Source organism: Cajanus cajan, chromosome 6 (assembly GCF_000230855.2).
Source record: "Cajanus cajan strain Asha chromosome 6, NIPB_CcT2T_4, whole genome shotgun sequence".
In the NCBI taxonomy this organism is placed as follows: Eukaryota; Viridiplantae; Streptophyta; class Magnoliopsida; order Fabales; family Fabaceae; genus Cajanus; species Cajanus cajan.
Genome location: NC_138522.1, coordinates 62,013,369 through 62,032,108, shown reverse-complemented (window position 1 = coordinate 62,032,108; position 18,740 = coordinate 62,013,369). Strand labels below are relative to the sequence as shown.

The window sequence follows — 18,740 nt, the reverse complement described above, 5'->3', positions numbered from 1 at the left end:
TTATTTATTTATTTAGGTCTTATAAAAAAAATATTGGAAAAACTATATTCTTTTTTGTTTTCTCACGTTACAACAAATGGTTAAGAATATAATAAAAAATATTTATCTTATTATAATTGTGAAATGACAATTAAAATAAAATATATAATTTATTCTTGTTAAAATAATGTTAAATATAATGAAGAGTAGGAGTAATTTAGATAACATCGTCCCTAAAATATGTGGTTAAGGTTGGATATTTGGTCCATGTTTAAAAAAAAACATCTTATAATGTATGATTCTCTTAAATGAATCTTAATATTTTAAGAGATCAATTCTTAATTTTGAGAAAATAGCCGTTAAAAATAATGAGATGATGTACATAATTTAGATTGTTCAGTGCAATAGTTTTTTTCTCTCAAAGAAACTTGTTTATGTAATTTACCAAATAAGATAAAATGATAAACTTTCATCTAGAAAGAGAGATAGAAATATTGGTACGACAAATGATTTGATGTAATAGAAAAATAAAAATAAAAAAAGAATGAGAATTATTGATGGGGTAATATATGAGTGTGATACAATTGATTAATAAGTCTCTTTATTCTTATTAATCAGGATTTGAAAATTATAAAAAAAAAGGTAAGTAATTGATTTTGATTTTACATAAAATTATGTCTTATTTTAATTTAAACTTTTATTGTAAAAAAATTGTTAGAATGTAAAAAAAAATAATTATAAAAGTCATATTAATACCCTTGAGTTTGATTTTGAGTTGTATACTCCAAAATTGGATATGGAACCAAGCACTAAAACCATGCAGAAGGAAGAAAATGTGTCGGTTTAGGATAAGCGTAATGACTTAGGGACTTAGGGTCAGTGGGGAATTCAAGACTTTAAATGAGTGGCAACAATTCTTTTTAAAATAAAAATTAACAAATCATTATCGTACATAGAAATCGTAGAACACATTATATAAAAATTATCACATAATATATATTATTAAAAATTATTTTTATCTACATAAAAAATATAATATATATTGATATATTATTAAAAGTGTGAATATAAATTATAATAATACAAAAAATATGTTACTAAATTTTATTTAAAATTAATATTAAAATTATGTATAATTATATGTCATATATATATATATACTATAATTTATAATGACACTTTTTATATGTTATTTAATATTCTTTTTAATAAAAATAATCATCAATAAATTTAGTATCGGAAATTAATTAGGAGATGCAAAATATAATATTTTTAAATATATATTAATAAATGAACTAATTAAAATAATGAATGCATCCGCTGGTCCTCCGTGTGGCCCAAATTCAACGAAACCAGTTGGTGCTTTCAGTTGCTTGCGAGTTTCTTTACATTTAATATACAAAGCAAGACCAAGCATACTTTTTCCTCCTTTTTTGTCCTTTCTTCTTTATTTGAATTGAAAACACGTAAGTTTTGATCTTCAAGCTAATTAACACTGTTTTTCATTGCCCTTCTATTAATACTAATGTTTTTTTTTTCTTTCAATCATATGTGTTTTGTTCCTTCAAATCATTACAAAAGAAAAGACACCATAAAGTCAAAATTCTAATTAAAAAGGACCAAAGGTATATATGTCTTCTAAAGTAGTAGTTCTAGGTATGAGATTCATTTATATATATATATATATATATATATATATATATATATATATATTTGAATCTTCCTTATTTTTCTAATTATTTGGAAGAGTTGTTATAGTTTAAGTAATAGTTTTGAATTTAAATATTAAATATATAATTATGTTAAACACTCAATTTTAGGTAAAAATAAGACCGACAACTTGTAAGAAGTTTATGACATATTTATTAAAGAGATCAAACTTAGAATTTTAGAAAAAAAAATATTTAACTAAAAAAGCCAAACTCTAAATCATTTAGAAAAGCTTAGTAAGTCGGATATATTTAAAATAATATTATATTATACATTAATTTATAGTTTATATTTAACATGTAATTATTAATAATAATATATTTAATTCTTAGGTCTATATTAGCCTATTTATAGAAAAATGACGAGACCCAAAATTAATAATTTTGTTGTAGGTCAAGCTTAGTCCTATCAAAATTTAACTTAACTTATTTCCACAATTACTCAAAAAAAATAATTTTATTGTATATAATAATTTCACTTGATTCGATCAGAATTACTTTTAATTAATAAATATTATATGCAATATATAGAAAAATAAAACAAGAGAGAGGGTGGATCGTTGTTTTAGAAAATTTTACTTAAGTCACTGATTTTTTAAGAATCTCTTTTAGTTTTTTTTTTAAAATTTATTTTATATTGTGACTTATTACTAAAAACGACTAAAGTGGATGACATTTTATAAAGTTAAAAGAACAAAGAAAGAATTTTACATAATTCAAGATTAAATTGATTACACAAACTAACATTAGTTGACACATAGTAGTAGTTTGTGTTTTTTAATTATATTATTGAGGGTTCAAATTTTAATTTTTTGAGTACAGAGTAAATTATATTAGATGGAAGATATATTATATTAGATGGAAGGGGTAAAAGGATGCCGGTGTGATCCGACAGTGGTCATATCTGCCGGACGACCTACAGTGGGTAAAGCTGAAGGAAACTTCTCAGGGGCTACTGCCGAAGCATGAGGAGCTGACGTATGTATCGCGTGAGACTGGTACGATCCCTGAGTTTGTGTGTTAGTAACATAAGTAGGTTTCCATGTTGTATCCTGACTTTTCAATACTTCATTCTCAGCCCTCAAGGCCGAAAGCTCTCTTGCATCCTTCTCTCTTTGTTGTTTCATTAATTCCATTTCTTGTTTCAGCAAACGCACTGTTTCAGAGAGATCGGTTTCATCCACCACTTCCACATGCTCCTCAATGGGACGATCTTGCGTGTTTGTTCTCCTAGTTATCGGCATCGTTCTTCTCAACAAACTTCCAACCAACTTCGTTCGGCCCCACGGTGGGCGCCAAATGTACCTGTATAAGGATACACCAATAGTCTTCCTGTGTTCTGAAGGTCGAACGAACGCTCCTATCCAATATGAGAGAAAGGGTTTGTACCTGCAAAAGGCACTCCAACGCTCAAGTTAGCACGGGCACAGAAATCTAGGGTAATTAATGAACAGTGACGTTATCTTTTGACCTGAGCTATTTATACTGACATTTATGGGCCTTGAGCCTTATGGGCCCTATGGCGTATTTACCGTATTAGGGTTTAGGGTTTAGGGTTTAATCAAGTAATTATCCCCTAAGCCTAGATTAAGTGTTAAGTGATGATGGGCTGATTCAGGTGGCCGATTGGCGTTCGGCTACCTAATTCTTCCATTCGGTGGCCGATGTAGGAATGACCAAACGTCCCTAGCTACCTGTACAAGATGGAAGATATTTATCTAATGTATAGTCATGATCTCTAATATAGATTAATTACTCCTTTTAGTAATAAATATTTTATAACGATATCATAGTTAAAAAAAAAAATAAAAAAAAAATTAGGGCATACAAAGCAGAAGTATTTGATTATTTCTCTTTTCTGCCATGCAGGAAACAAAGTGAAACGGGACCCGCATTGAGTAAGATTCCATTGACTAGCGCATCAAAACGCCAATGAATTCTTTGAGATTGGTGGCGTCCTTGGAGGACTGAACCGACCCCCAATCTTATCCTTTTCATATGCATAGGATGGGAGGATATTTTTTATTTTTCTTTTTTCTGAGTTTTTGAATCAATTTGTATTGTATTGATTGTCATGTTTTAAATGTTGTATGTAAATATCCTTACGTATGCATACACATCTAGGGTTAATGGAAATCATTCTATTTAAATATCTTCGTGGTATTAAAATAGTGGTATACGTGTGAAAAAGGAGGTGTATCGATGAAAAGAAGGGAGAAATAGACCCAAAAAAAATTTAAAGAAAGAAAGAAAATATGTCAAATGATGTGATAAAAATTGAAGAGAGAAAAGAAGAAAAACTGAGTGGGAGTGAAGAGTAAGAAAATGTATGCTAAGCATTTCTCTCATAGCTTTTATAAGCTTTCTATTCTAAAAATCTCTTTTAAGATTTTTAGGAGCATGATTGTTATATTTTTTAAATAAATTTTAACTAATAAAAATGTGTATGCATTTTTAAGAGTAGAAAGTGTGTTACTAACATTTCTTTTAGTAATATATGTTAACTTTTTGATTTCCACATTTTGGATCTATGTTATATAAGATTATATTAGAACTAAAAATATAAAATTCATTTTCAACTTTTACAATAGAAAATTCTATTTCCTCTTATATTAATCAAGTTAATGAAGGAGTTTTAAATATTTAATTACGATTTTTTAGCTTGTTAATTTTAAATTTCTAAAAGTGCCATAAACATCATTGAGTTGAGCACTATTTTTAACCTCTTTTATCAAAATAAATATCATAAATTAACAAATTTCTATTGGATTAGAACTAAATTCAAATTTCTTAAGTAATGTATCAAGTTCAAACATTATAGATAGAAAAAAATAATTGACTAAAATCCTACTAAATTTAGTTAATCAAAATTTCTGGTAGAATTTAATTATCAATAAAACTGATAAATGTTTTTCGCTAATAACATGATAACCTTAAAAAGGTTAAAAAGTAGTTTGTGGACACTATATGCTATTTTATAAATAGAAAAGTGAGAAAAGAATATAAGTATAATAAGTGATATAAAACGATAATAAAAAGATGAAAATAAATGATAGACATTAATACCATTTATAATTAAAAGATGTTTAAATATCATTATTCATTGTTGAAAAAGTTAATGTAATAAACATTGTGCATGATACAAATAGCTATTATTTCACCTCATTGTCCTCTTATCTGAGGTATAGGATAGCTTGGAACTTTGAAATTCTCTTAAATATTCAGTGTTATGTATAAATATCATGTATATACAGACATCAAGAACGAAAGAAAACCGTTCTTGTGTTCTATTTTAAATCTCTTCAAGGAACAAAGGAGAAACGTAACAGCAATTGTTTTAAACAATGAGTGGGTGCACAGACCCACTTGTATATATATAAAAAATAAACTGTGAGTGGGTACCATAGCAGAGACCAGAAAGGAGGTGCAGTATCCAAATTTCATGCTAATAAAAGATTTAAAGCACAAAGAAACAACCGTGCTTAAAAAGCCTTAAAGCCACCAGCTACGAAGTGGACCTCAGTGCTTACCATACGTTGAAGTTTTGACCTACGACCAAAGCAACAAAATTAAATCAGAGGATATGATTATTGATCATTATTTATGCTTTTGCTAATCATCCTTCATACGTCGCCCTCGACTATTGACTCATTGGACTAAATTCAATAATGCACCTGAATAATTCACAACCCTTTTTATCCATAACTTTAGGCCATTTCATCCTCTTCCATTAACTCCTAAGAGGAAAGAAACATCCGAAATTTGCAGAAATAAGAAAATAAAAAGGATATTTATCATTCCAATACAGGAATTCTATGTCCAATTGGAGCTGTCACATAGCTCCATTCATTCTTCAAAAGTGAACAAGCACCCACTTCATCTGAAATCAGATATTGGGGCATTACTTTTCCCCATCTTATGACAAAGTACAGAGAAAACTTGTCTGGAGAAAAATCTTCACAAATATATATAGTACACGTAAAAATCAAGTAAAATAAACGAATCACGAAAGAAACAATAAAGGAGAAACAAGTGAACGATATTATAAAAGGTACCCCGTGATGAGTAGCATTCCAACTATGCAAAAGATAGTAATAATTCAAAGCAGATACCGACATTTTAAAGAATTCTGAGGATCGAGTTCGCTTGATTACTGTGACTCCCCCACTTGGTTACGTGAAACAGCAGAGCTCCTATATTTGTAGGTATAAATATAATGTATGTATAATACTGATTTTCTAAGCACTACCCCAACTCCTATATAAACACGTGCCTTCTATGGTGCATGGTGTGCTATCTTAATTCTTGTGGCTCAAGAAATAGGTTAGTTCCGAGCTGAAACAAGATGGCCGGTTACAAACAAAAGTTGTTTAACAGATTGAAGCCATTCATAGGTGTAGTGTTCTTACAGTTTGGATATGCTGGTATGGATGTTCTATCCAAAGCTGCACTGAACAAGGGAATGAGTAACTATGTATTTGTCGTGTACCGACATGTTTTTGCCTTTGTTGTCATGGCCCCTTTTGCAGTGGTTTTGGAGAAGTATATTTCTCTCCCCCTCGATGTGTGTGTGCGTGTGTAATTGTGTGAACATGTTACTGAAGTAATGCTACATGTTTTTAACAGGAAAGAAAGGCCTAAGATGACATTTTCAATCTTCATGAAGATAATGGTTCTCAGCCTGCTAGAGTAATTTCCTGCATGCCTAGACACTTTCTCCTAGGTCCTAGTCATGCAATATTTATACGATTAATGATGCACTTACTTAACCCTGATGTTGCTTTGTTATGGCAGGCCAGTTATTGACCAAAATTTATATTTTTTGGGAATGAAGTACACCACAGCAACCTTTGCCGTTTCCATGTACAATGTCCTCCCTGCCATTACCTTTCTCATGGCTTGGATTCTTAGGTAATATTCCCATGCCGTTCAATAAATTAAAGGATATCAAAGCTATATATAAAAAGACATGAGAAATTATATTCGCACAAGGCTGTATAAGTTTTTATTTATTTTAATAACAAGAAAGAAGAGAAGAAAGAAACTATTAATTATAACTTCCGTGTCTCGCTAATATTTGAAGCGAAAACATAATTAAAAAAAAAATAAACTCTAGAGTTTACGTAACCATTGGAGTTTATGTAAACTTGACTTGTAGACTCAACTTGTAAACTTTATTAAAAGTTTACTTATTATAAAATTAATATTAAAAAATCCATTAATAACAATATGTATAACATAATATTATTAACACAATGACAATTCTAACATTCTAACTCCATTAAAAAGCAAAGAAGTAAACTACAATAATAAATTGTTATAAGTGAATTATAGTATTAAATAAGATTAAGCTACATAAATGAACAAATTATATATTACCTCCCTTCCTATATATAAAATGATTACAAAAAAAAAAGTAGTTAATTTGATTGATAATAATAAATTTATTTTACTTTTATATTTTTCTTCCAAAAATAATATTGTATACTTTTCTTTTTTAATTAATACTCACATCTCTCTTAATCAATTAACAATTACAACGCATATTCTATATTACTTCTCTCTCATAATTAATATTACTTATTATCATAACTAATTAAATGCATATTTTTAAAATAATATATAATTATTGTATTATATCAAATTAAGAGAACATATTTTAATTCGGAATATCTTAGTCTAAAAATAATTAATACATCAAATATTATAAATTAAGTTTTATATAAAGGAACAACTAACTGTACTAATTATAAATAAGAATGAAAGTAGTATAATTTACAAGAAACATAAGTTCCAAAGGAATATATTTCAAAACAAAGTTAGTTTCTTCAAATCGTTTGAATTATAATAAAACACTATCTTCTTGAAAAGTTTATTAGAGTTTATATGAATCAACAGGAATTTATCTAGAAAAGAGTTTGAGAAAGAGTTAACTTATTTTCTCTACTTATTGTAAACCTTAAGAGTTAGGCATAGAGCTGACTTATTTTCCAATAAACTTAGCTAATTAGTTTGCTGGAATAAGAAAAAATTGAAATAGCCCAATTAATACTGAAATCTGCAAATCCAGATATGTATGTAACTGATGCATTAGGATCTACTTCAATATTTTTCTGTAAAACTCAAAACACGTTATATGAAGTAGCAAAGTCTACGCTTTTAAGAAATCTATCTGAAATTTAAGTGATAATCCCAGGCTTGAGAAGGTAAAACTAAAAAGTGCACGCAGTCAAGCAAAGGTGGTGGGGACTTTAGCCACTGTTGCAGGTGCCATGGTCATGACACTGATAAAGGGCCCAGTACTTGACCTTTTTGGAACAAACGGAAGCAATTCCCACAACCAGCAAAATGGTGGGGTAAATCTTCAACATGCAATAAAGGGATCAATAATGATCACAATTGGCTGCTTTAGTTGTGCATGTTTCATGATTCTCCAAGTGAGTTATTATCTATCGCTATTGATAAAATAATATAGATCGGGATCCCAATGACATTTTTTCTTTTGATTTTATGGGGTCCCTAATACAGTTTCATCTTTTGCTCTAGGCTATTACCATTGAAGCCTACCCTGCTGAGCTCTCTCTTACAGCATGGATATGCCTATTGGGAACAGCTGAAGGTGGCATAGTTGCCCTGATTATGGAAAGGAAAAATCTTTCAGCTTGGTCTTTGCAATGGGATACAAAATTGCTGGCTGCTGTCTACAGTGTAGGTTCTTTACTTTTATACTAAACACAACCACCATCTTAACCAGAGAGAAGAAAAAAAAAACATCAACCAGAGTTTAAGAGAATCCAAGAAAGTCACTAAGACAAACCATGACATTCAAAGGCATTGAACAAAAACTTAAAACAAAAAAGATGAATTCATCAGGTAGGTCCTCATAGAGGATTCACCAGAACAGCATTGCCATTCATAAATCATATATTAACTGCTCACATGGTCATACTAGCTTTAAAAGTGAATTTAGATGTGTCATCACAGAAGAACCTTTCGGTACGAAGTATCAAATTTAATTATACTTTAAATAATAAGAAAGCCTTTTGTAAATAAACTACTTATGCTGTTAGAAGAAATTCATACAATAATTATTTTTAATTATTTTTTTCTCAATAAATTTTCAAAATTTTATCATGTAGGGCATAGTTTGCTCAGGAATGGCTTATTACATCCAAGGAGCAGTGATGAAAGATAGAGGCCCGGTCTTTGTAACAACTTTTAACCCTCTCTGCATGGTCATTGTGGCTGTCATGGGCTCCTTCTTTCTGGCTGAAGTAATGTACCTTGGGAGGTAATTGAAAATCGAGTTCAAACCAAAACTCATGTAAACATAAATTATTAGATAGTTCAACACCGGCACATATTTATAATGCTTACATTCTCTACGTGACACATACTCAAGTCCTTTAAATTTCGAGAAAGATTTTATAATATTCAAGTATGAGTCATGTGGAGATTAGTAAGGATCATAACAATCAATCTCAGACTATCTACTAATTTCTCAAAAAGTTTTATGAAAATAAACTAAAAATCTGACAAATTTTACAGGGCAATCGGAGCTATTGTAATTATTTTAGGGCTGTATCTTGTGATTTGGGGTAAAAGTAATGACTACGAGTCATCAAGTACAGATACTAAAGAGCCTGTATTGCCAGCGAAGCAAACAATAGATGAGAGCAACGGCAAAGATGAGCATTCTAATTACCAGGTCGTTACTATCAATAACTTAGGCGCAGGAAACATAGAACGAGATGAACAAGTATGAGGAAACATACCAAATTCAATCTAAATTTCGGCAATCAGGAATACTTCACCTTCAATGAACCGTCCAAATGTGTATTTAACAACAGCAACTATATAGGTTCCTAGTTGCTTGATCCTTCAATTATGTTGTAGTAGAGGTTTTTAATATAACACTCTGGTATGTGAAAAGGAAAGTTTTAATATAAGGCAAGAAAATCCTAACAAAAGAAGACGATGCAACTTTGAATACGATGCAGAGCTCGATATCAATTATTAATTCACAATAGCTAGATATTTCCGAGGTTGGAGATATATTCTAATCAACTCAATATACCAGTTAACTTCAAATGACACCATCGAATTAGCAAGTGCATCCAATATAACAAAAACAGTAAATGGCCCAGCAGGCATATATAATACTATGAAACATGATTAGATGAAAACACTTTCTACCTTATGAGGAAAACAGTCCCTCAAAAGATAACGCAGATAGAAGATAGACTAAAATCCTTTATCTTTCAAATTGTACAAATGTGCAATAAACTCCATTGTATACAAGACTAAGAACATGCACGGGAATCCCAACCATGGTATCACAATCAACTACCCTCTATGAAATTTATTGACTACTTACAATCATTGCACACCCAATTACAGATACCTATGTTCAATTTTGTTTCATGAGTTCCCTTTTATTCTCAACAAGGATGACTTGTCCACAGTTATGGAAATATTTAAACACTTAAGTTACTTTTGATAGTCAGTCAGCACACACCAAACGATTACAAACAAGCATCTTCCAATGTGAGAAGGAAGAAACTGTTAACTATACTCAGGATTTTCCATAAAGACAAACAACAAAGATATGAAAGTTCATAATGTGTGTCTATGCGCTTGGCTAGAATCCCACCATCTCACTGAATAGAGAAGTAGAGATACGTAGATTAATCAGAAACAGCAGTTTAGCTCAAAAAGAATTCTGCATCCGGAATCAGGTTTTAACAGGCTTACCTTCTAAAAATTTCATGACTGACAGCTACATAAATATCCGGAACCTTTATGACACCTCAAAGTTCCTTCTAGCAAGCATAGGAACAAGACAAGTAATTGAGGTTTAGCTACTGTGCAAGATCAATTCATGATACTAAATTTACCTGCCACGACCAAGTCTTATACTTTACAGGAATTTCATCCAGAATACCAGTGAGCAGCAAACTTCTTGCATTTAAAGGAAATGTGTTTGAAGGAGCCTTCTTAGACACTGGAAATGAATTTTCCAGTGAGAGTTGTATCATCCTCATCATCAAAGCCTCCAAAGGATACCATAATGCTCTTTCCTTTTGCAGTAGAATGAGCAACCAATGGCATGTTACTTTCCTACTCTTGTTGGTAGTTTTGACCCATTGATATGGTGCTATCTTCCCCCTCATCATATGATCTCTTGACACAGAATTGCCATCTGCTTTCTTGTAGGCTAGGGCAATAGCTCACAGATCTATCTGTAGCTTTCACCTATAGATTATTTGTCATCTCCCATGTTATAAAATTGACAAACTGAAATAAAATTATTATCTGTTCTGCCGTAAGCATTGGCCATCAAATTATCAATATTATATCAGCATCCCCTTGTAAGCAAGCGTGAGAGTTTGACAGTGTTGTTAACTATGATCTCACTCTCACAGCAATTGTTTGTATGAACAGACATGACATTCTCAGATTCTAATAGTTCACTAGCTTTAACTTTTCTAATTCCAACATGATTAAATCTGATATAGGATCTTCTGTCCTAGTGGCTATGGGTAAACCAAATAAAGAATCACTCTCAAAGGATACATTATCCACACTAAATGTATCAACTGCACTTACAAACGAAATTTCGGCTTTCAGAATTCGCAGTCCTTGTTGCAGGATCTGGGTCAAGTAATTGTTCAATAAAATGACCAGTGAACTGAAACATGAAGAATTTCCCCAAGAAGTGTTGGTGCTGGGATTTCCTGTCAAGAAATTCTTGTTTGAAACCTCAACTGCCTGTATCATATTGGGAAACAGATGCACTACAATACAGAGCTTTCCATGAGAAAAAGATGAGGATGCTTGGATCAAATCTAGAAGAGTTCTAATACGTCGTAAGGTCCCTACGATTCACACATTTAGGATTTTTTGCTAGCCAAAATGCCTGATTCTGGAAACTGGAAAGATTATCACAGCAACGCCCCCAAAAAGATGCCCTGGTAAAAGAATTTTACTGTTGGTTCATAGGAGAGGACGAGAAGGAATCATATCTATGCAATAGATAGAATAAACTATGATTAGCATGGATAGTCACACCCTTAGTAAAGTGGAATAGTTCATTTTTCCCAATCATGCTTATCGCATTTAAAAGCCTTGACCCCCTCCAAAATCAAACATCACAAGTTTCAACACCACAAACAAATACACAAACTTCTCAACAGGATGTAACTCGGAACCTCAAGTTCCAAATAATACAAATGAAACGTACCATTCCCTTCTTCACTGCAAATTCGTCGTTCATGAACTAGAACTATATATTTCCCTTTCCACAAGGAAAAAAAAAGTGTAAGCCACAAACCACAACACTTGTTGCCGAGTTCAGAAGAAACAATTGCATGTATGTAATTAATAAAAAAATGAATTTGGAAGCTGAAAAATATTCTCATACAGGTAGCGACGCAATTTGACAGGCTTCTATAACGAGGGAGCAGAAAACAACAACACTATCGGTATGTGTTTGGGTTTTGATCTGCATTGAAATAGAAATGTGAAACGCTGCGTTTAGGACTCGGAGCGCAAGATAGAAGGTATCTGCACTATGCATACCCTTACCAAGGAAAATCTTTTCTTCTATAGCATGAATGTGGTATTCAGTTGGATTCAGAATTATTATTAATGCATACGGTCTTACATTTTTTGTCTTGATCCGAACTATCTTGCATAATTCTTTGATCTTAAATTATAGATGTTTTAAGTCCTTTATGTTTAGAAAAAAAAAATAGTTCTATAAGTAACATGCGTGTCGTTAACTAAATAAAACTAAATAAATTATTTATGTTAATATTTAATGAAATTATTTATTATGCTTTAAAGAGAACAATATATACAAACTTTAAGTTTTAAGGTATCTCTCTATTTAAAATATATTTGATCTTTACAAGAAATATTATACTTATAGCCTTTTAAAAAATACTTTAATAAATATAATAAACTGTATTTATATTTTATATTTAATTAAAATATTTAAATTAAATTCATTTTTATATTCATATTTTTTAAAATTTTATTAATTAGTGTATTATCTTTCGAAAATACTAGTAGTGAATCTAGTGAAGCTCTTTGTAACACTCTTGTTTATTGGATAAAATTTTATTAGAAAAATTTTATGGGCATTCAATCTCATTTAATGAATCTCTCTTGATTTAGTATAAAATACATCAAATTTTATAAATTTTAACCAATAATAAAAAAAAGGTATTAATAAGATATTGTTAAAAAATTGTGAGCCAACATTTTTCATCTTAATTTAAATACTTTTGGAATAATGTTAGTGTAGTTTCAACGACAGCAAGTCAGCAACAATTCTCTTTTGATTTTGGGCTCACGCGCAACAATCCTCTTTGCAATTTTGAGCTCGTGTAACAATCCTCTTGAAAGACACGGAATAGCATGGCAACGGGGGGTTGACCACAAGTTTGACATTTTATTTACGCCCATAATAATAATATCATGGCAAGTGGCAACTGCCATATAATGGTAATACATTACATGCACATGCAATTACCACAAAAAAAAAAACATTACATGAACATTCAACAAAGAAAAAACCACCATACGTATATTAATTGCACGAAGCTTCTCCGGCACAAGGTGACAAGCATCGTCAATCATCAATCAATCAGTCATATATTTTATATGAACACAAGTTGCACATTGCATTAAAAAATCATCTATAATCTATCATAATAACAATCACTGTTATGATTACAATTTAAAATTTACAAATATGATCAATTAGCATTTCCCACTCCTTCAAAATTTGCTATGACTCGTAGCAATTTGACAGCTATCCTAGTCACTAGAGGTGTTTAACAAGGTGAGAACTCCGACCTAAATTCCGACAAAAAAACTCTTACCTAGTTCGGAGTTGCTTTGGGACATGAATATGAATACCCAAAAGAGATGGATATGTATACCTAAGTAGTTTTTTTCACTCGTAAAATTCCTCACCAGAAAATATTTTTTCCTCTTCATGGTTAGCCATCGAATCCCACACTATACCGCGAGGTGCGGTTGCTTGAAGGTGGTAATGGTATCAACTTGGAAACTTCGTCTGCCTAGTGTCTTATGGACTCAAACAAACCTGGGTACAGTGTCTATGCAACTTTGTGCTCTCGTTAGCAACAAGAGTTGCTCTTCTGCCTGGACTTTAGCAGCAGAACAAGTCGATGACAACGCAACATTTGTCAACGGTTTTAAGGGACAGGACTTTGGCATAGTGCCAGTGGATGGTGCTATGTTCTTGCTTCTCAAGTTCACTTGAACCGAGAATAGTGAGTACACAGGCCTGTGGTCTGAGAATTTGGACTCTCCTCGAACATACCACATCTGATTCAGGCCTTCCCCCTTCCAGAGAATTCGATCGCACCTGTTTTTACATCATTATCATTAAAATATAAAATGCCATGCTGAATATAAAATGCTTCTTGGGTTACATCATCAATCAGCTAAACATATCATACATCACGAGTGAGTCCATTTCAAAAGCATACGCCACCAGTTTCTAAAAAATTGCAAATGGCATCATTAAAAGTGACATGAGCGTATGAAGATGATAAATTTATGTGGTTTGGGTTCAAATGGGTAATGCCCTTTCATAACAAATTAAAGCACGTAAAGTGGAAATAATAAACAATGATCTAATTGATGTTTCAAACCATGTTCCCTACATGGATGACAAAACGCAAACATTAGATTAACAAGAAAATCTTTATCTTACCAAGCAGGAGTCCGTCGTTTTTCCTTGGAGGATTGGGCAACATAGTGATCAGAATTGGTCAAGTATTTGTAAGTAGGAGCAAAGTATATGTTCCCTTCATTCCAACCTTTAAATACTCGACCAGCTCTCTGCTCTATCCTTAGCTGCCAACCCGAGTCAATACAACATTGTGTTAGGGCAAGCCATAAAAAACATCCCAAGTACTATTAAGTAAGAAACTGAAACACCAACAAAGATAATTAATAAATATATATATATACACACACACAAATCATAGCTAGCAAACATAATTACCTGATCCTTCTCTAGTAATGCTTGCCAATTATTCTTCTTTAGCAGTTCATGTGTGTCATCGTAGCCAGCAGCTAGCCGGTAATTCAAATCGCCAAGCCAAATAACATTACTATAAACATACCAAAAAAAATTCAAGCGACAATCAGAACACATGCCACGGAGAGGAAGGAACTATAAGTTAAAAAAAAATGTAAACTAATGAAGGACTTACTCGTGTTCCAGTATGGTCTCGGGAGCAAGCTGAGATTTAAAGGAGTGAGAAAATTTAGTTTTCTTCAAGATTTCCGATACGTCAAAGTTTCTTCGCAACTCGTCACCAAATTTCTCCCCAGAAGCCAAGTGGGTGCAAACGAAGCAGAACGTGGTGTTGTACAATGTCATGCTGATTGACGTTGAACCCTGTCAGCAATCAGCATGCAACAAACAATAAAAGTGTAAGCATATCATACCACGTGCGCTAAAACTCACTTGCACCATTGGAGGAACGAACCTTGTTTCCAAGATAACCCATGATGCCTCTGCCAACGCAGGACACTTTCAAATTGCTAACATGGTTGCAAAGATCCTCTTTTACCCACACGGATAAGAATATACCAACCATCTGTTTGCTTGCTGCTAGGCAATAGCGTTGCGCACTCCTAGGAGAGCTTTCTCCATTTCCAAACTCTTCCTCTAATGAGAGCATCTCCGAGAAACTGGGCCTACACTTCGGGCTTCCTTCTGGATCGCTGTCGTAGTACTGTGACATTTCACGCTCGCTCTTGTTGCTGTTCAAGGCTTGACGGATAATGCCCAGCCACTTCGCTGCTGGGCCACTGTCCTCAGGCCCAAGCACGTTCCCCGCGTTTAGCGGTACGATTTCTTGGAACCTATCAAAATATAATGCTATACATGAAAATTCCTCCAAATCTTTTTAGACAACTCAAAGACCCTAAGTCCAAAAATTAAAAAACAAAATAAAGAAAGAAAGAAACGCAAAGTAGCTACTAGCTACCTATCCATTTTACCCTTAATGCATGATATGACTATACGGATATCAGTTATCCTCATGCAATTGTCAATGGATCCTATAAATAGTGCCGCTTGTTTCCCAACAAAATGACAATTTCGCATGCACAACGGGTCTGAACAATAACGCGTTGTGTTATGCATAATTAATTTTTTAATTAAATAACTAACCCATTTTATTAGTACAAAAATTAATTGATCTCGAATTTTATAAAAATCAGTTATGAGAAAAAATTTATATCGTAGCATAATTTTTTTTTTAATTTTATAACCTAATTAATGAAACTAGTTATTTAAATTTATTTGTCAAAAATTATTTTATTTTTCCTAGAGCTCTAAAACCATGATGCGACACGTGGGTGAAAAGGCTAGGGTGAAATCGTCCTTCTTGGTTCTGACACATGAGTCAGTCATGGATATGCGAGCCAGAACAGAACCGTTGGCCAATAACAAAATAGTTTAAGGTTACGAAAATGGCAGTGTAATTATAGCAGCTTGTACCCGTCGAATATTTAAAGCGACTATTTTGTGCATAAAGGCAAACCCGTGGACAGGTCATAGATCAGAAATTAATGAAAGTTGTTGGGATTAAAACAGAGATTACTACTAGTACCATAAGAAAAATATATGGACAAAAAATACATACCCAATAACATATATGTCAGCTGGGGAAGGACACGTCAGCCAATTCCTCAAATTCAAGGCTTCGTTCGGTGATTTCCCTCCGACATTCCACGTCCCCACGAACATCCTATACACAAAAAACCACACCCTCAATAATTAATCATTTTATCTAAAAGTCAAGAACACTCGAGAAAATTTTCACCATAACTTGTCAATAGCCACATATTATTTCAACAACGGGTATGATGCAAGTATTTACCTAAGGTCCATCGCCCCAGTGTCAGGACTTGATTTCTTCCCAAGTACCGAACGTTTCATTCCACTTGTAGCATCCATCACCCACCCCTCTTTGAAAACAAAACCCAAATTCATCACTCATTTAGCAACCAAAAGAATAAATGATACGGTATTAATGACGTAATAGCAATAATAATAAGTGCTATTTTAAACCTAATCATATTATTGTTAGGCTTAGTTCAATATCATGATCCCCAGAAAATCAACCGTCCGCGTGGCAGGGGCCCACTGGAAGGTTTCCAATGATATTGAACAAGCCGTTGATCTGATCTGACGGCGTAGATGTGTGAAAGAAAGTGTTCGCAAATTACCTGAGAAATCTTCCGGAACGACGGCGTAACGATCCTGGTCTGAACAGCTCTTTCTCCTCTCATTCGCAGTTGCTAAGTCCCACATCGACAAAAAAAGAAGAAGCAAAGTCCGAGTTTCAACCCAAAACGTGAAAATCGAAACGCAAAACGAAACTAATCACACTAATTAAAGAATCACGTTTCACCTGTTGCTTCGTAATCTGAGTGAAACTTCTCGGCACTGCTTTTCATATTGAGCCACTTCCTGACGGCTAATTTGGGCCACGAAGACTGAAACCCGAAAACGAAAAATTAAATAATCATTTCACGATCCGTGAGATGATGAGAAAATGGCGAGTCAGTCTTCTTACGCATACCTTTGATATCTTCTTCGACTCTGTCCTCATTGCTCCTCCACCTTAGATGACTTAAAACTGAGGCAAATTAGACAGCAATGAAATGATCACAAAAGGGTATATACGAGACGCAATTTTAAAGAGCAAGATCCAGATTATCCAAATCCACGAGGGAATGTTTTTATAATTCAATTTGAGGAATTTTGTATTAATAAGGGGAAGTCATATATGGGAAAAAATAAATTAATTAAATTACGTGGGTCTAGATATTTATTTGTCTAAATGATGAAAATTATGTTAAATGTTTAAAATCTTAAACAAGTGTCGAGTGATTTTCAACGGCAATAATAAAAGAACTAGTTGCAGGGGAAACAGAGACAGCTTCTGAGTCCAAAAAAATAAAAATAAAAAGCATATAATATACACGAGAAATAGATAAAAGGCTTGGTTCATCCTTTTGCTTGAGTAATAAAAAGTTTTTGCTTTACATATAAGAAAATAGTGTGGGGAAGAACGATTAAAGAAGCACAAAAGGCTTGGGTTTGGGTTTCTTTACCTTTTCTTCTTCCTCTTTAGACTCGGAAATAATTTCAAGATCTCAATCAATATCCATTGAAAAAGTGCACTTTTTTCTCACAAATTTGCACAAATTCAAAACAGGAAAAAAAAAATGGAAAAGAATCCGGCTTGTGATAACACTAAACAAGAGCAAGGTATAGAGAAGATAAGAACTGACTTATAACTATAAGCAGGGTATTTGTAGAATATAGAAGGAAACGCAAATAGAAGGTTATTTGAACGTAAGTCAACGGCATTGCTGAAAGGAGACTATGCTTGATGATTTTGAAAATGGAAGAGTAATTATTAGTGATGCTAAAAAAGGAAGGGCAAAATAAACAGATCAAGCACCAATGAACAAGAGGGCAAAAAGCACTTACAAGAATGGATCAAGGCTTCAGTTTCACAGAGAATTTACGATCCCAGCTTCGATTCCTCTTGCTTTTGTGTTTATGATGTAATGGAAGAGAAAGAATAATTATTTGTCAAAGTCCTATAACTTTTGCTTGGTTTGGTGAATTAAGAAAGAATGCAGAGAAGCCTTGGGGTGTTGCCAGGAAAAGTGAAAAGGGTTATGTTTCTATCAAATTTATGTGTGCTGAAACATGAGACTCGGGGGCAGTACAAAGAAAAAAAATGGTATTTAAATTAATTTATTTTAAGAAAAAAATTAGTAGGTATTATTAATATTCTCTATTCTCTATTCTCTAGTTAATGCATATAGAGAGAAAAATGGAAATAATTGACCTATTTTAGTATTATGATAAAAGCTTGATTTTCTGTTTGTTATTTAATCAGAATATTTTTATGTAATGTAAAAATATAGATTTTATTACTACACTTGTCTTAAAGTTTTTTATATTAAAAAAAA

The 18,740-nt window shown here is 32.5% G+C and overlaps 2 protein-coding genes and 1 long non-coding RNA gene across 9 annotated transcripts; 1 reads left to right on the top strand and 2 right to left on the bottom strand.

The window, feature by feature from the left end:
• The first annotated feature begins 5,786 nt into the window (after positions 1 to 5,786).
• Positions 5,787 to 9,637, top strand: LOC109796645 (WAT1-related protein At2g37460). Its single transcript, XM_020356379.3, has 7 exons — positions 5,787 to 6,230; positions 6,315 to 6,377; positions 6,483 to 6,599; positions 7,885 to 8,125; positions 8,235 to 8,396; positions 8,828 to 8,979; positions 9,237 to 9,637. Exons 1-7 carry the CDS (start codon positions 6,034 to 6,036, stop codon positions 9,451 to 9,453), a joined length of 1,149 nt encoding a protein of 382 aa, XP_020211968.1. The 5' UTR covers positions 5,787 to 6,033; the 3' UTR covers positions 9,454 to 9,637.
• A 515-nt stretch (positions 9,638 to 10,152) lies between these two features.
• LOC114915831 (uncharacterized) lies at positions 10,153 to 12,695 on the bottom strand. Of its 4 annotated transcripts, none has more exons than XR_014427598.1 (3): positions 12,112 to 12,684; positions 11,932 to 11,985; positions 10,153 to 11,713 (listed from the first exon to the last, which is right to left on the bottom strand). It is a non-coding gene; the product is annotated as an uncharacterized LOC114915831 (long non-coding RNA). The 4 variants fall into 4 exon arrangements; XR_014427599.1 differs by having other exon boundaries at positions 10,153 to 11,659; positions 12,112 to 12,639; XR_014427596.1 differs by having other exon boundaries at positions 11,932 to 12,695.
• Positions 12,696 to 13,376: 681 nt separating this feature from the next.
• Positions 13,377 to 18,478, bottom strand: LOC109797312 (type I inositol polyphosphate 5-phosphatase 8). 4 transcript variants are annotated; one of them, XM_020357314.3, is made up of 11 exons: positions 18,250 to 18,471; positions 17,333 to 17,382; positions 17,162 to 17,246; positions 16,977 to 17,048; positions 16,628 to 16,715; positions 16,391 to 16,495; positions 15,227 to 15,605; positions 14,948 to 15,135; positions 14,737 to 14,845; positions 14,443 to 14,585; positions 13,377 to 14,091 (listed from the first exon to the last, which is right to left on the bottom strand). In XM_020357314.3, the coding sequence occupies exons 2-11, from the start codon at positions 17,360 to 17,362 to the stop codon at positions 13,797 to 13,799; spliced, it is 1,494 nt and encodes a 497-aa protein (XP_020212903.1). In that variant the 5' UTR covers positions 17,363 to 17,382; positions 18,250 to 18,471; the 3' UTR covers positions 13,377 to 13,796. The 4 variants fall into 4 exon arrangements, with proteins under 4 accessions (XP_020212903.1, XP_020212901.1, XP_020212902.1 ...); XM_020357312.3 differs by having other exon boundaries at positions 17,333 to 17,389; positions 18,250 to 18,470; XM_020357313.3 differs by lacking the exon at positions 18,250 to 18,471 and adding an exon at positions 17,868 to 17,973 and having other exon boundaries at positions 17,333 to 17,389.
• Positions 18,479 to 18,740: the final 262 nt, after the last annotated feature.

Excerpts from the sequence above, each read along its gene's own strand:
- LOC109796645 (XM_020356379.3), top strand. The coding sequence starts at position 6,034 with ATGGCCGGTTACAAACAAAAGTTGTTTAACAGATTGAAGCCATTCATA. Across the intron at positions 6,600-7,884 it reads CTCATGGCTTGGATTCTTAG|GCTTGAGAAGGTAAAACTAA; the intron begins GTAATATTCCCA and ends TGATAATCCCAG. Across the intron at positions 8,397-8,827 it reads TGCTGGCTGCTGTCTACAGT|GGCATAGTTTGCTCAGGAAT; the intron begins GTAGGTTCTTTA and ends TTTATCATGTAG.
- LOC109797312 (XM_020357314.3), bottom strand. The coding sequence starts at position 17,362 with ATGAGGACAGAGTCGAAGAAGATATCAAAG. Across the intron at positions 17,049-17,161 it reads CTCAGATTACGAAGCAACAG|CAACTGCGAATGAGAGGAGA; the intron begins GTGAAACGTGAT and ends TGTGGGACTTAG. Across the intron at positions 15,606-16,390 it reads GCTGACATATATGTTATTGG|GTTCCAAGAAATCGTACCGC; the intron begins GTATGTATTTTT and ends ATATTTTGATAG.